Source organism: Nerophis lumbriciformis, linkage group LG04, assembly GCF_033978685.3.
Source record: "Nerophis lumbriciformis linkage group LG04, RoL_Nlum_v2.1, whole genome shotgun sequence".
NCBI lineage: Eukaryota > Metazoa > Chordata > Actinopteri > Syngnathiformes > Syngnathidae > Nerophis > Nerophis lumbriciformis.
In genome coordinates, this window is record NC_084551.2 from 19,077,595 (window position 1) to 19,092,596 (window position 15,002).

The 15,002-nt window shown below is 39.4% G+C and overlaps 1 protein-coding gene across 1 annotated transcript; it reads right to left on the reverse strand.

Moving 5' to 3' along the window:
• Window positions 1–4,510: 4,510 nt before the first annotated feature.
• Window positions 4,511–14,782, reverse strand: has2 (hyaluronan synthase 2). Its single transcript, XM_061944866.1, has 3 exons — window positions 14,156–14,782; window positions 6,250–6,351; window positions 4,511–5,437 (listed from the first exon to the last, which is right to left on the reverse strand). The coding sequence occupies exons 1-3, from the start codon at window positions 14,780–14,782 to the stop codon at window positions 4,511–4,513; spliced, it is 1,656 nt and encodes a 551-aa protein (XP_061800850.1).
• Between the last annotated feature and the right edge of the window lie 220 nt (window positions 14,783–15,002).

Consider the following 15,002-nt stretch of genomic DNA (forward strand, 5'->3'; position numbering starts at 1 on the left):
TATTTGTCCCGGGAGGTTTTCAGGAGAGGCGCTGAATTTCGGGAGTCTCCCGGAAAATTCGGGAGGGTTGGCAAGTATGGAAATAGGTCCCAAAACAAGTACATTTGTAGTTTTTTATTATTATTTATATATGAGCCTGTCAAAATACCTGGAGCATTTTTTTTTTAAAAAAGGATTGAAAACGGAAAAAGATGGGGTAAAAATAATATTTTTGTTTTCGTATGTTTTTGTTTGAGGACAAACATGTCACAAACCTTCCCAATTGTTAGAAAGCCCACTGTTTAAGATGTTTGTGTGTATGCTTCACTGATGAGAGTATTTGGTGAACGTCGTTTTGTCCTACTAATTCTGGCAGTTTTTGAACTCACCATAGTGTGTGGACTGTGACGCAACAGTTTGTTTACATGTAAAATGTATCAAATAAATCTATTAAAAGAAGACAGCCTCAACTTGGACACACTACTTACTATACATTTGGCCATTAAAAGCCAGTAATTTCCAGGAGTTATCCCACCTTCTGAGTAGCCTCTGATTTACTAATGGTTTCTAATGTGTAGAATAAATATTACATTTCAACATTTCTGTCAACGAAGATTTGCCTCAGCCTGCGACACATAGTCATTTTGATAGTAGGCTATTATAGCTAATATAGACACTTAAGTCATGTGTTGCCTTCATTATAAGACTGAGATATAGACTTTTCAATTTTTGCGGCTCCAGACAGATTCGTTTTTTGTATTTTTGGTCCAATGTGGCTCTTTCAATGTTTTGGGTTGCGGAACCCTGGTAGACACAAACAACCAGCCGTGCAGGTTATGTTATTCAAGGTTTATACCGCTTTTGTTTTGGTTTGTTTCTTGATATGTAAAAAAAAAAAAAAAATTCTAAAAATAACCACAATGTAGCATCAATTTTTATTTCAATTGCTATTGCTATTGTTCGTGGACACCTTTAGCATTGGGTAGAACATTTTTATGTGTAGCACATTTTCTCAGAACACTGGCTCAAACACTCGGCCGGCAAGCGAGCACTCAAGCAGCACTCAGAGTGGACATAGCCAAAATGCGGTTAGGTAATGTTGCAATTATTAATGCCAACAAAACAAGTATATTTGATAGAACACACTCGCTTGATGCTAATTTACACTTGCCCGAGACATGCTACTGATTAGCATTAGCAATTTTACGTGGCAATTTCAACACCTCCAAATTTGTTTAATAAAACTATAACTAAGGTGCTCATTACAATCAATCAGCAAGTGTGTAATAAGTACAGTACTTACAGTTGAAATACTTTTATGGGGGCAACAAAAGACTTGATTAAGCCTAATGGCAATGATTATTTCCTGACTTGGCTTCACATCGTAGCCTATACACTACTGCCATCTAATGTCTTGGATTTGCAACTACATGCAAAGTCTACTTTATAATACTTCCAAATGAGACTCAGAAGGGTAAGAAAACAAGATATAACAACTGGACAGCACAGTTATCATTACTGAGTACCGAAAATTGGTAGCGTTGAGTACCGGTATGGATTCCCAGGAACCAAGTAATGGTACCGAATCGATTCAAATGTAAAGAGTACCCATCCCTACATATAGGTGTATGAACAAAACTTCTAAGTTAGACATTCAAAAGTCTGTTTAATGGGTTTTCAGATTTTGATGCTTTTGGTTTCATTCAACAGAAATTCGACACAGCACAACCAACTGCAAAAATATGTGCACTAGCATGAAATAATTTTATATAAAAAAATAAAATAATATATATATATATATATATATATATATATATATATATATATATATATATATATATATATATATATATATATATATGTATATATATATACATATACATATATATATATATATATATATATATATATATATATATATATATATATATATATGTATATATGTATATATATAAAACACTTTTACATTTAAAGAAATGTATTAGTACATAAATACAGTACACTTAACACTCAACAAGTGCTGTCTTGTCATAATAATGTGGAGTAATTGGTTTCATTCACTAAGGTATTTACTGGTTCATAAAGTAAAGAAGGCCAGATGAACAAGATTGTCCCCATATGACTTGAAGACAATAACAGAAAGAAAGCAGCTGTCAGTTTTATAGCCGTTTCTGCAAACATTTCCTCTGCCTGATTTGGCTCTTCCCTAAAAAACACTGACAAGGTACGACATTTTATGGCATCCAGAACAACTAAGTTTATGCAAGGAAACTATTCGTCATAATGATACCGTATGTGCCGTTTATATTCATTTAAGCGGAACTGCACTTTTAAAAAAAAATATTGCCCATCATCCACGATCCCTATGTGTGACAAGTACACACATGTATTTCGCTTTTGTATGAGTTCTAAATATTGGAAAATTGCTGGTATTAGTAATGGGATTAATCTTTTCCGCCTATAAAAACAAACAACGCTCCATTTACATGCTATGACTTGCATATTAACTCAGCTATAGCGACATTTTTATTGTGAGCGCTAACACCGACACATTCCCTTGCTCACACTGCTACTCCGATCATTAGCGAGTAGCCAGCTACTAGCTAACTTTAGTTACTAATAATGTTGGTTGCTACCCTTCATAAACTAAAGTACAAGAAGGACCTTGAGCTGCTACAAGTTAATGGTAGATTATAAATCACGACTCTCACTGGTGTCGTAGAAGGTTGTGGCACCAAGCCAAGGAGTTGGTCAACTATGAAAATCCACAAGCTACCAAATTTTTATCATATGGCTCTCAACGTATCGCTAGGAAGCATTTTTTTTATCTAAGGAGTTAGGACGATTAAGAATTTACTGGCTCAAGTGTAACCCAGCCGGTTTGGCCCCCTACCTTTATCCCATTCCGCACAGAGACGCAAACCCTGGTCGTCCGCATGAGAGGTCAGGGGCTTACTTCCGAGCTAAAAGCCCGGTCTGACTAACTCGGCAGCCAGCACTCTCTTGAAGTTGTCGGGGTGTGAGCTCTACACACATGCACATGGCACAGCCGCACTGACCGGCCCCCATTACACAAGGACAGCACAAATATTGTGCTGGTAGACAATTTAAGCTAACGGAGTAGCCAACAGGAAAAGTTGAGCACATGAACAGGGCGAAGCTTAGCTCAGGAATAGAATATGTAGACGTCGTAACTCATCGCATAGACGCAAACAAAAGCACCAGACTAAGTGAGGCAACAGACGGGACTAAATAGCTCTCTGATTAGTGCCCAGGAACAGGTGAGCGCCCTGAACACTAATCAGAGGCAGGTGACACTAATCAGCACCCATGGCAACCGAGAAACACAAAAGAGGGGTGCTGAAACAGAACTTAAACCACACGTGAATCAAAAACGTAAATAAACTATGATACGGGGAACGGCTCATAACATAGATGGCTTTATAGGCAAAATAGTTAGTATCCCCATTACCTGCATTATTAGGTGCCTCTTACGAGCAGTTTTTCCACTATTTAGATTGTGCAGAAAGGGAAAGTTATGTGTACTTGTCTCACATAAGGATTGTGGATGATGGGCAAAATTCCAATAAGAAGTGAAGTTCCCTCTTAATGTAAGTTTTGATTGACCGTAAAATGCACAACCTGGTAGGGGATCATGAATTTTTCTAGCGAGGCTCAACAAATTTGCACAGTTGGGCTCTGGAGTTCAACTATACAGTATAAAACCTCAATTCACATGATTCACAGTTTCTTTAGCGGGCATGCTAAAGTAATAGTGAAGCCCAGTGAGCATGACAAGTCTAAGAGGTAGCTATACAAAGTCTTGCATTCTTGCTCCCAACACAAAATGGTTCATTTAGCCATACTGAGTCATCAGCGATAACTGTAGCAAGCCTATAGAACAGTGGTTCTTAACCTGGGTTCGATCGAACCCAAGGTGTTCGGTGAGCCGGCCTCAGGGGTTCAGTAGGAGGTCAAGAAACTTCTCCCTATCGGCGTATTATGGATACCTCCAAACAATGTTACCTCTAATTTTCAATCTGATTTGCAGATGTGTAATTTGTTGTGAGTTCATGAGTTCGTTTTGTTCTTTGAACAAGGGGATGTTCATGCACGGTTTATTTTGTGCACCAGTAAAAAAAACATATAACCTTGTCTTGAATTAGAATTTGTATTTATTTATTTTTTCACTAAAGGGTTCGGTGAATGCGCATATGAAATTGGTGGGGTTCGGTACCTCCAATAAGGTTAAGAACCACTGCTATAAAAGCTGTTTTTCAGATGAACAAAACCAGTAACAATAAATATAGGCAGGGTAATTGTTAGTGTCGTACCACAATTATGAATGCTATGGTACTCCTGAATGAACACAAAGCAGCCACTGTCATGTTTTTTGTGTTTTTACTCTTGCCATTCAAGTTTGAGCATTTTGGACTTGCCCATTGTTTAACTCAACACATAACTCCAGATCAGAGGAGCATCTTTAAGAAATATACCATATTTGTGGTAAATAAGGAGTTTTCTAAAGAAGTCATACGTCCAGCACCATATCGTAATGTTCCTTCTTCCTCTTACCACACTTGTTTATGAGCACTGCATACAAAGACAAAAGCATCACCCAGTAACTGGCATAGACAACTGCCCCTATAAACAGAATAAGCATTTCTGATTCAGGGAAGGGTTTTCTAGTCTGCAGGATTGTCGTGTAGATAATCCCGATGAAGAGGATGGTAAACCAAACTGATATTGGGATGAGACCAATAAAGTTCACCACTACTGTTTTCCTTCCCGAGGTCCCCCATCCAGATTTGTTAATTGTTGCGATTGCAAACATTTTTGCTGGCAACAGGCTTGACATGTACAGTACAGAATAAAAGGACATGAACACCATGACGATGTTGCCTCTGAGACAGCTGGCAAATGTCGACTTGATCAGGGCCACTGCCTGAACAATGAGAAGAAATAACAGAATATTCCAGAGTCTTCCTTGGTAGAAGAGTTGGATTGCAGTGGCGATGAGAAAAAATGGGAAGAACCCAGTGATCACAGCCTCATAGGTCATCCAGAGATGATGTTTGTGAAACCACATGGAGTTGTAAAGCCATTCTCGGAAATAGGACTTACTCCATCTAGTCTGCTGATTCAGCCAACGCAAGTAAGTAATGGGTGTCTCTGTTAGGCACTTTGACCGTGCAGTGTACTTGGTTGCATATCCGAGACTGAGAACTCGGTTCGTAAGATGGCGGTCGTCCCCAAAACTGCAGTGTGATCCCATGAAGGTCTGATTGTACCAGTCTTCTAGAAAGTCATGCAGGAGTGAGTTCCGGTACATTCCTAAAGGCCCGCTGATGCACTGCACGCAGCCAAAGTAAGATTGGCAAGCTCGCTCGATGTTGAATGCCATCCAGTATCGTACGCTACTCAGGAAGGAGATCCACGACTCATATTTGTTTAGGATCTGTGGAGAGATGGACAGGCAATGGGAGAAAGCAAGATATATGAGATGTCAACATATGACCTGGAGAACGAAGTTACATGCACACTGCAGGGTATGATCCCCAATTATTTATTTTTTTATTAAGTACCATCTTTTTACATAATTGTGCACGTTACCAAAATAATGTGCAACTTTTTTGTATGTGTAATGTGAACAGAATGCGTTTATGAACTGATGCACTTGCACACAAAATATGACGTCACACATTGAGCTCTGTGTTCATGGAAGTAAATATGGCCTCGATTTGTGTTGGGGTCACGCCGCCCTTGCTCATTTATGGCAATTTCAACGGTGTTGGGCAACCACAGTCAACATCTATTTTTCCATGTATAAGATTAAGGAAGACGGCATGCGTTTTAGCTATGGTAGTTTCTGGAGATGTAGGAGGAGCGTGTGGGTGAGGAAGCAGAGCGATGGGACATTGACATAAGTCCTCCTATGTTTGAATCTTTAATTCTAAAATATCAGATTTTCACCACTGATTAATTTCTGCTCCATCGTCTAGCATTTACTTTTGCATATGTCAGCTTTGGCAAAAATGGTGATGTTTTTCACCTTTCAATGATGTATCGGTCAGATGACCGCAAATATCCTTTCAGACTGCAGTCACATCGGCTAGATATCAGATGTCAGATTTGAAAAAAATCGAAATTGTACTGTTCATATTGATGTAAAATAAAAAGATACATGTTTCACATGGGCAAAAAAAATCGGAGTTGACCTGCAGTGTGAACATAGCCTGACATTTATAATCTTAGTTTCTACTATTTTACCTGTACATCTCCTCCAACACCGCCAACCATAGGATCCTCTTCAAGAACTTTAACCATTTCTACGGATGATGCTGGATCGAGCATGGTATCAGAGTCACACACCTGCGTTACAAGCACAAAAGCAGGACAAATGATTATATTTAGCCATGAAAGTCAAGGTTTAATGTACAATACAGTCGCCCCTCACTACTACATTGTTATTCAAATAGATTGCAGATTTGTTTTTTTTAAACGTCTTTTTTTAAACTGCATATTCTACATTTTTGGCGAAAATTAAGTGTTTAATTATTGGTATTTTTTATGAGTTATATGTATTACAGTGCAGTATTTGTCTTACTTTCTATTATTATGTTATGGCACCAAGAGGGACTTACGTTTCCGGGTTCAAGGAGAACTGCACTTTTTTGGAATTGTGTCTATCGTTCACATTCATTATGAGAGACAAGAACACAGTTGTCTTTATTTTTTCTTACGATTACAAAAATTATATAAAAAAAAAAACGCTTGAAAGATGCGACTAATGGCAGTCACCATTGTAGCCTTCAAAGCCCTCTAAAACAACTTCAAAACCCTCCATCAATGTTTTATATATACATTGCAAGGTTATATATAATGTAGTAACAGACGCCTTCATAACAATATGTCATATGTTCAATATTTACCGTATTTTAATAATTTCCGGGACTTAATCTTCCACACATTGATTTTTGTGTCCATAGAAGCGCACGTCTGACTTCTGGCAACAAATGTGTGTTCCTACTTTCGAAAGACTACAAACGACGACTATTTTTGGACAAATGATGATTCACAACCTTATACTTTTGAGTCTATATATACTGCTGCTTATAGAAGCACAAAGGAAGACTGAGACGTTGGAACAGACAGAAGCCGGGAGAGTGAGGTGAAAGCGATTTTGACGTTATGAATATGGAACTTGGAGCCAAGCTATTTCGAACATAAATGGAGTGCTTATCCGAAATCAACAGGAAACGTCCCCGGCCAGCTGGACCAGACGAACAACTGTCCATCGAGTGAGTCACTATAATATCGACCATGAAACACGCAGCACGCCATGCGTGTCATTACAACTACAGTACATACGCTGTCTGGCTAGCTCAGCTGTGTACAAACAAAACATGAAATGTGGGCTAATACTTTACAGATACTGTAATATGGCTGTTCATGTTTTTCACACTGTACAGATTGGTGTCTTATCTCATTGTTGTGCATTACAAACTCAAACGCGTTTTGTGCTGACATAGAAGCTAGCTTATCTCTTGCCGTACCTAGCTTTTACGACTAATATCGTAGCAGGGCGATGTGTTACTGCGCTAGAAAAAGAGTTCCCCGGTGTTGGCTTTTACGATAACAATGTCGCTACAGCTTGGTCATTATAGAGGTTAATGAAGTATTTTTGGTGGTTTTTGAGTGCATTTTTAAAGGGATTTAGAGATAGAATTGACTGCTCCCATTAGCTGCATTGGTAGCTACCTAGAAGAAGCCAATTTTGATATGTTAGCAAGTGAAAAAAAACCTACTTTTGTCTTCTTGTCTCGTGTCGTGAACGATAAGCAAGATTTTAAAAAGTGCAGTTTCCCTTTAACACAGCTAATAACAACATGGCGGCTAATCTTGCGCTACCTTCCCATTTCAAATTGATCAATCTACTTTTTAATGGACTACATATTCAATCCCTGCCTCATCAATAACACATCTCCACATTTGGGAGACTTTGATGCAAGCGATGTTAAAAGACAATAGCGGGACATACAATCGCAGTGGGCACAGAACTCCAGGCTAACAAGATTGCTATAAACTATCAGCAACTGTCTGGCCAAACTGGAGATTAACTTTTTTGATGCACTTCACCTTCGACATCAGTAAAACAGTTTTGCCCGGAGCGATGCAAAATGTCAACGCAGACACGCAATGCTTACATCACAACTAATAATCATAGATTCGACTGTCAAGTTGACCAAGATTTTGCAGAACAACTTAGGACCATGTTTCAGGACACTGAAGCCTAGTTCCAACTTAGTAGAAAGACTCAGGATGTGATGAAGTTTGAACTTCCCGTTTCCCAAAAATCAGGACCCATGGCAATAAAGAATACAAACATGAGTGCTGAACCAAAACTAAACAACCATGTTTTAGTGGCTTGGTGATGACCGTAGCAATGACGCTTGGAGGTACTGTAATCTACAGTAGAACACACTCAGGACTATTATATTGGGTGAAAGGAGTGTGAAGGGGACTAATTGGGAGGTATTTTGTGTTAAGAGTGCTCTAGTAATGTTTTGAAAAATGTATTTGGAAGGTCAAACAGTTTTTTATGCAGTAACTATGAAAATATTTGATCCTACTCTGCAAAAATTTGTCTACCAAAGTCACGTCCGTTCCCATTTTACTGTACACACACCTAACATATTAAGCTGTTTCTATTTTTGACAAAACTGTCACGTCGGGGTCGTATGGTTTTGCGGTGCTTGTTTCGCCAAGATGCAGAAGGACGTCGGGAAACAGTATGCAGGTAAAAGGATCATTTACTCCACTAACTAGTCAAAAATACGAAAATAGAAACTGTGCCGATGGCACGGGAAGCTATGGCAGAGGCTGAACAACAAGACTTAGCTAAAACAGGAGCAAGAAGCTAGTAATTCTAAACTAGTAATGACGGGGATTTTACTGCGTGGATCATTCTTTCAAGATGCAGCAGGAACTCCGGAGGCGATGTGCAGGTGAGACATTGATTTATTGTCCATGAAATCATGCAAAAATACAAAAAGACCGAAAAGCGTACCGATAGCGTGGGAGCTATGGCAAAGCCTAGCACAGGAACAGGAATCAAAGATCGTAGGAAATACTTAACGTAACGGGTTGCATTGAAGCAAATAGAAGACGTCATCACTGTTGCGTAGTGATGGGTTGATGAGGCGTCATGAAGCGTTTCGACACATTGCAAAACTGTATTGATACTGTGTCGATACTGTGTCACTAAATACTGACATCTGCTGGACATTAAAAATCCCTACAGGCAACCTATGGACCGACTCAACTGACACTGATTTTATGACCTAGTATATACAATAATATAAACCAAGTCATTGTATTTCATTTAGGATTATTTCATAACTTCATTTAAATAAAAATATATTTTTTATCTTTTTTAGATACAGTCAATAAATAATGTGAACATGTATCATAACATGGAAATCTAAGAGAACGTGTTGTGAATGAGGATGCTTGTGGACTGGGATTTTTTTTAATTTTTTTTTTACGCATTTTTATTTAAAAAAAAAACAGTTTTTTCAACGTATCCAATTTTAGATGCTTTCTCTTCTTAGTTATTATTTCTCCGGCTGTAGAAAAGACCCGCTCACAGGGCACAGAGGAGGCGTCAGTGCGCGTATTGGTCACGTGACCAAAACAGCTCATGATCGGTCACATGACTTTCTAAAAGCGGTACGCGCACCGGCACAGGGTTTTGCTCTATATGCCGGACCCATCACTACTGTTGCGTAGTGCAAACAAGGAAGCCAGATTGTGGCGAAAAACAGGAATAAGTAGCTCTCTGATTAGTGTCCAGGAGCAGGTGAGCGTCCCAAACACTAATCAGAGGCAGGTGAAACTAATCTGCAGTCATGGCAACTAAAACACAAAAACCCAGGGGTGCTGAAAACAGAACTGAGGTAGTCACACTAACAGACCCAAACATGATCCGGGTAACGGATCACAACAAAACACTCATGTAAACAAATGCCAACGTATGTGTCGCGTGTTGCGAACAGTACCACCAGGCAGAGTATGGCGCGAGCAGGAATAAATAGCTCTTTGATTAGTGACCAGGATCAGGTGAGCGCCCCGACCACTAATCAGAGGCAGGTGACAAAAATCATCACCCATAGCAACAAAGAAAACAAACAAAAGTGCTAAACCAGAACTAAACAACAACTAAGGAAATACTAAACTAAACAAAACATGAACCAGGCATCGGCTCATGACAAAAACCAGTGAGCAAAAGAAACTTCAAACTTCTGTCCACTTTCTGTCTTTGTGGTGCTTTTGTAGCTGACCAATTTTCTCTATAAATGGTCATTTTACTCCATGAACTCACTCTGAAACACACCTCGTACGACAACATCTGCCTCCTTAGTTCGGGTATTAACATTGCTGGCTTCAGAACAGTCAGTGCTTTTATAAGAGAGCCTTAAACAAGGCAAGTTATTTTTAGACATGTGTTAACATCATAGCTAAAAGGTTTCTTCTGCCAATTACAAGTTGAACAAAATATCGTAACTGTGTCTTTGCTGAAAAACATAGATTAAAGATTCAGTTAAATTCCTATTGGTCATCATTGAAGAACATTGTCTGTTTTAGCCTTACAAATGACTGCAGCAGAACTTAAAAGGAATAATTAAAAGTAAATAAACATTTCATAAACCTTAACACAATAACAACTGTAGAATCTTAAATGTCTCTATACTAAAACATTCATCCATCCATCCATCCGTCCATTTTCTACCGATTGTCCCTTACGGGGACGCTGGAGGTGCTGGGGCCTATCTCAGCTGCATTCGAGCGGAAGGCGGGGTGCACCCTGGACAAGTCGCAACCTCATTGAAGGGCTAAAATGTTCATATTTGGAAAAAAAATGTTATGTTCTTCGCGTCAACTGCTCTGGTTGTGGTATATTTATCAACCATTCCTGTACTTTACTTCCTTGCCCAAAACCTTTATCTGATTCCAACAGTTCTTGTTCTGCATACTTCACATTCCAGATACAGTGGTACCTCGGTTTTCATACACCCCTATTTCAGTAAGGATCCTTGTTTCCAGAATGTCACTGAACACACCACACTACTATGGTAAGTCTAGACCAGAGGTTCTTATTATTTTTTTATTTTTTTACCAAGTACTACTTTAGAAAACACTTGGCTCCCCAAGTACCACCATAATGACCAACTTTAAAATACAGTTGCGTAGTAGGCTTGATTATTCATTAAACACAAGGCGGAGGTTTTATTTAACAAACATATGTAATAATATTGGCCATTGTAACATTACACACAGTTTGAACAGTAACATTGTTGGAATATTGGAAAATAAAACACTGTACTTTAATCAAGTGATTCTTTGGCGTACCACTACTCACGTACCACAATTTGATAATCACTGGTGTAGACAATCAAGAATAATATGGCCATCCTACATAGTTTTGTAGAGAGCCTGGTCTAGCGTTTTCAACTTCATGGCAAACATGACATTTTCTCTCTCTAAGAGTGCATAATTATCACCATTCAGCCACATTTCCACCGACTTCTCGTCATATTGAAGTCAACCGAAGCAAAAGGATGCCATTCGTGGAACGTGGAACTCTCCTAAACTACCCTTGTCCTTCCCTGCTTAAGAGTCTTTAAAGGGCTCCTATGAGAATTTTACTATACATGTAAAACATTGGCTTCACGGTGGCAGAGGGGTTAGTGCATCTGCCTCACAATACGAAGGTCCTGAGTAGTCTTGGGTTCAATCCCGGGCTCGGGATCTTTCTGTGTGGAGTTTGCATGTCCTCCCCGTGACTGCGTGGGTTCCCTCCGGGTACTCCGGCTTCCTCCCACCTCCAAAGACATGCACCTGGGGATAAGTTGATTGGCAACACTAAATTGGCCCTAGTGTGTGGATGTGAGTGTGAATGTTGTCTGTCTATCTGTGTTGGCCCTGCGATGAGGTGGCGACTTGTCCAGGGTGTACCCCGCCTTCCGCCCGATTGTAGCTGAGATAGGCTCCAGCGCCCCCCGCGACCCCAAAGGGAATAAGCGGTAGAAAATGGATGGATGGATGGATGTAAAACATTTTCTTGTGGTTTAGATAATACGTGTTGGATATTTATGGTGTAAATTTTACGTAAATCTTGCTCCACAGTCACATTTATAAGCTACTTTTTGATTTCTAGATGTTCGATTTTAGAGGCGTTCGCAGATTGCAAATGAAACCACGCCCCACCCTCTCCAGAGGTATGATAATTTATCTTTTGAAAATGTACATTGTTGAATGTATATCTTATTACAAACATGGTCGAAAATAAACTTCATAAACAATAAATAGATTCAACGGTCACAGAATTAGGTACACCTGCCCACTCTCCGATCTGTACATCTACATTTATGTCACTGCATGTCACATGTCAGTTGAGAGTTGATAGACAGTTGTGATAGCCAATCAGATCACAAGTTGTTGACAGTAGCCTATCAAGGTAGCCTGATGTTAACGAGACTGTGATTGGATACACACTTGTCATTCCAAAGTGAGTATCCATTCACAAGTTTCAATTTAGCAGGAAGCAGGAAGTGTTGCGCCGTAGCCAGACCGGGATAGCAGAGAAGGAGAACAAAACGTTGATTAGGTGGCAGATTTATATTTGCAAGGCCATTTTCAAGAAGGATATTTAAAGAGGAACTACATCTCAGAAGCGAGCTCAGCTGTACTGGCGATGAAATATGGAAATGCTCGCCATTTCCACTCGAATAAGCCGACGACGAGGAGTACCACTGGCTTATACGACATCGAATAGTGAGTTCAAATATTTTATTTTTTCACTTTTAATATTTTATTTGCAATTTTATTTTGACAGTACCACATAAGATATGTCTTAATTGCTGATGCGTTTTAATTTTTTTTTTTTAATGCGCCAGAAAATAACCCGTAGTGCTTTAATGTGTTTTTGTATAGTATTTCTCTAGCAATGGTCATGTGGTGACATCAATTATGGTATTTTGAGAGGTAATCATTGGAGTCGGACATCACTGAAGGCCTAGGTGGGAAACGCACGGCCCGCCACTGAGATGGTGTAGAAAATAAGGTACTTTAATTAGGACTAATTAGTCTGGCAAAAATCCAAAGGTACACAATTAACATTAGTCAACAAACTGAGGAAGGCGACACCCTCCTGATGAGCCACCGATCACTAATCAAGAGGAGGTGAGTACAAGCTGCTCGCTGTACATATCCTACGAAGTCAGACCTACACTGTTTCAACGTCCATTTCTCAGATGATATAATTGTTGATAACTGAAGTGCTGATATCAACCAAACCTAACCCCCCCGCCCAAACCCCCTCCACATCCCACCCCCGGATTGTAAATAATGTAAATAATTCAATGTATATACTCTGATGATTAACTTGTGTGATGACTGTATTATGCTGATAGTATATATTTATATCATGAATTGATTTACGTGGACCCCGACATAAACAAGTTGAAAAACTTATTCGGGTGTTACCATTTAGTGGTCAATTGTACGGAATATGTACTGTACTGTGCAATCAACTAATAAAGTCTCAATCAATCAAGCAATGCTCAATCCAGCGATAAAGTGGCAGAGAAAGAAGGCAGACAGGAAATGGAAAGCAAAATATGAGCGCTGGTCAGGAAATACTGGAAAAATCAGCGCATCATGAAACATAATGTCATAAACTATCATTACTTGAACCTTATGATTTGATGCTTTGTTTTTGTTTAACACGAGTATCCAAAATTGTAACAACATTTATAAATCAGGAAAGAAGAAAATCTTCATAGGTCCCATTTTATAAAGGTAAAAGTTATTTTAAATGTTCATTTATCCATTTAATTTGTCATTTATATGCATTATTCATTGTTTTTTGTGTGTAAAGCTATAATTATCTACATAAGAAGTGGTTTGAGTTAACTTGTTTGAGTTTGTTTAACAAATTAACTGTAGTGACTTCGTTTCCCACGGGAAAAATGGTTTTCGGTTTTCATAAGACGGACCCTTTGGAAGGGATTGACAATGAAAAGACCAACAAATGTGGAATCCAGTTCTCACTGCAGTGGTTTTTAAACCACTAATGATGTTTTTCTTGCATGATAGTGTTGCGCCTTCTCACCTGCACATAGTCAACGCTCCTCCCGAGCGCTTTAAAGGCGGTGTACATGACTTCTCTTTTGCCTCCCCACTTCTGCATGATACACACGCACTTGTTGTTAAGCACCAGTCTGGATATCTGCTGCAGGCTCTCAGCATAGCTCTCATCCGTCTCCTCGGGGCCCCTGCTGTGAAAGTTACTCCTCCACACATATGTGGCGACCTTGTCCCATCCCATGACTTCTTTGAAAATGTCCATCATGTACAAGTCTTCATCCGAGTTCCCGTCCACCACCAAGATGACTTTGATTCCAGGGTACGTCAGCCTCTTTACTGACACCAGGCATTTCCTCAGGTAGTTTGGATCCTCTTGATACGCTGCAATGCACAGCGCTAAAGATTTATTCAGTTTGATCGGCGTCTCTAAGGACCGCTTCATATTTCGATGTTCTAGGAGTGCAAACAGGCTTTGGATAATGAGATGGACAACCAAGATGGCTCCGTACAGTCCAAAGGAGAGGTGGTTGTGGGCTGTGGTGAAGAACTGGTAGCCCATGATGTAGGCCGTGGAGATGCCCACCAAGAGGGACACGCCAAACATGGTGGTCCCAAATATCCGCAGGTAGGTGAGGACTCGTTGACAACTCATCTGGGGAAATATTTGTTTTTAAGAATTAGTAATTGTGCATGGAGGAGAAAATCCTTCATTTTACTACATTTAAAGTCCTTTAATGTCCATATGCTATTTTTTTTCTCTGGGGACCATTTCGTCTTCAAGGGAACAATAAATATTGAAGCAAAAACAACCTTAAATTATGAGTGCTTAGAAGTGTCTTGAGTTGTTTGAGTTGAGTTTATTTTGAATATGC

Excerpts from the sequence above, each read along its gene's own strand:
- has2 (XM_061944866.1), bottom strand. The coding sequence starts at position 14,782 with ATGAGTTGTCAACGAGTCCTCACCTACCTGCGGATATTTGGGACCACC. Across the intron at positions 6,352-14,155 it reads GGAGCGTTGACTATGTGCAG|GTGTGTGACTCTGATACCAT; the intron begins GTGAGAAGGCGC and ends CTTGTAACGCAG. Across the intron at positions 5,438-6,249 it reads GTGTTGGAGGAGATGTACAG|ATCCTAAACAAATATGAGTC; the intron begins GTAAAATAGTAG and ends ATCTCTCCACAG.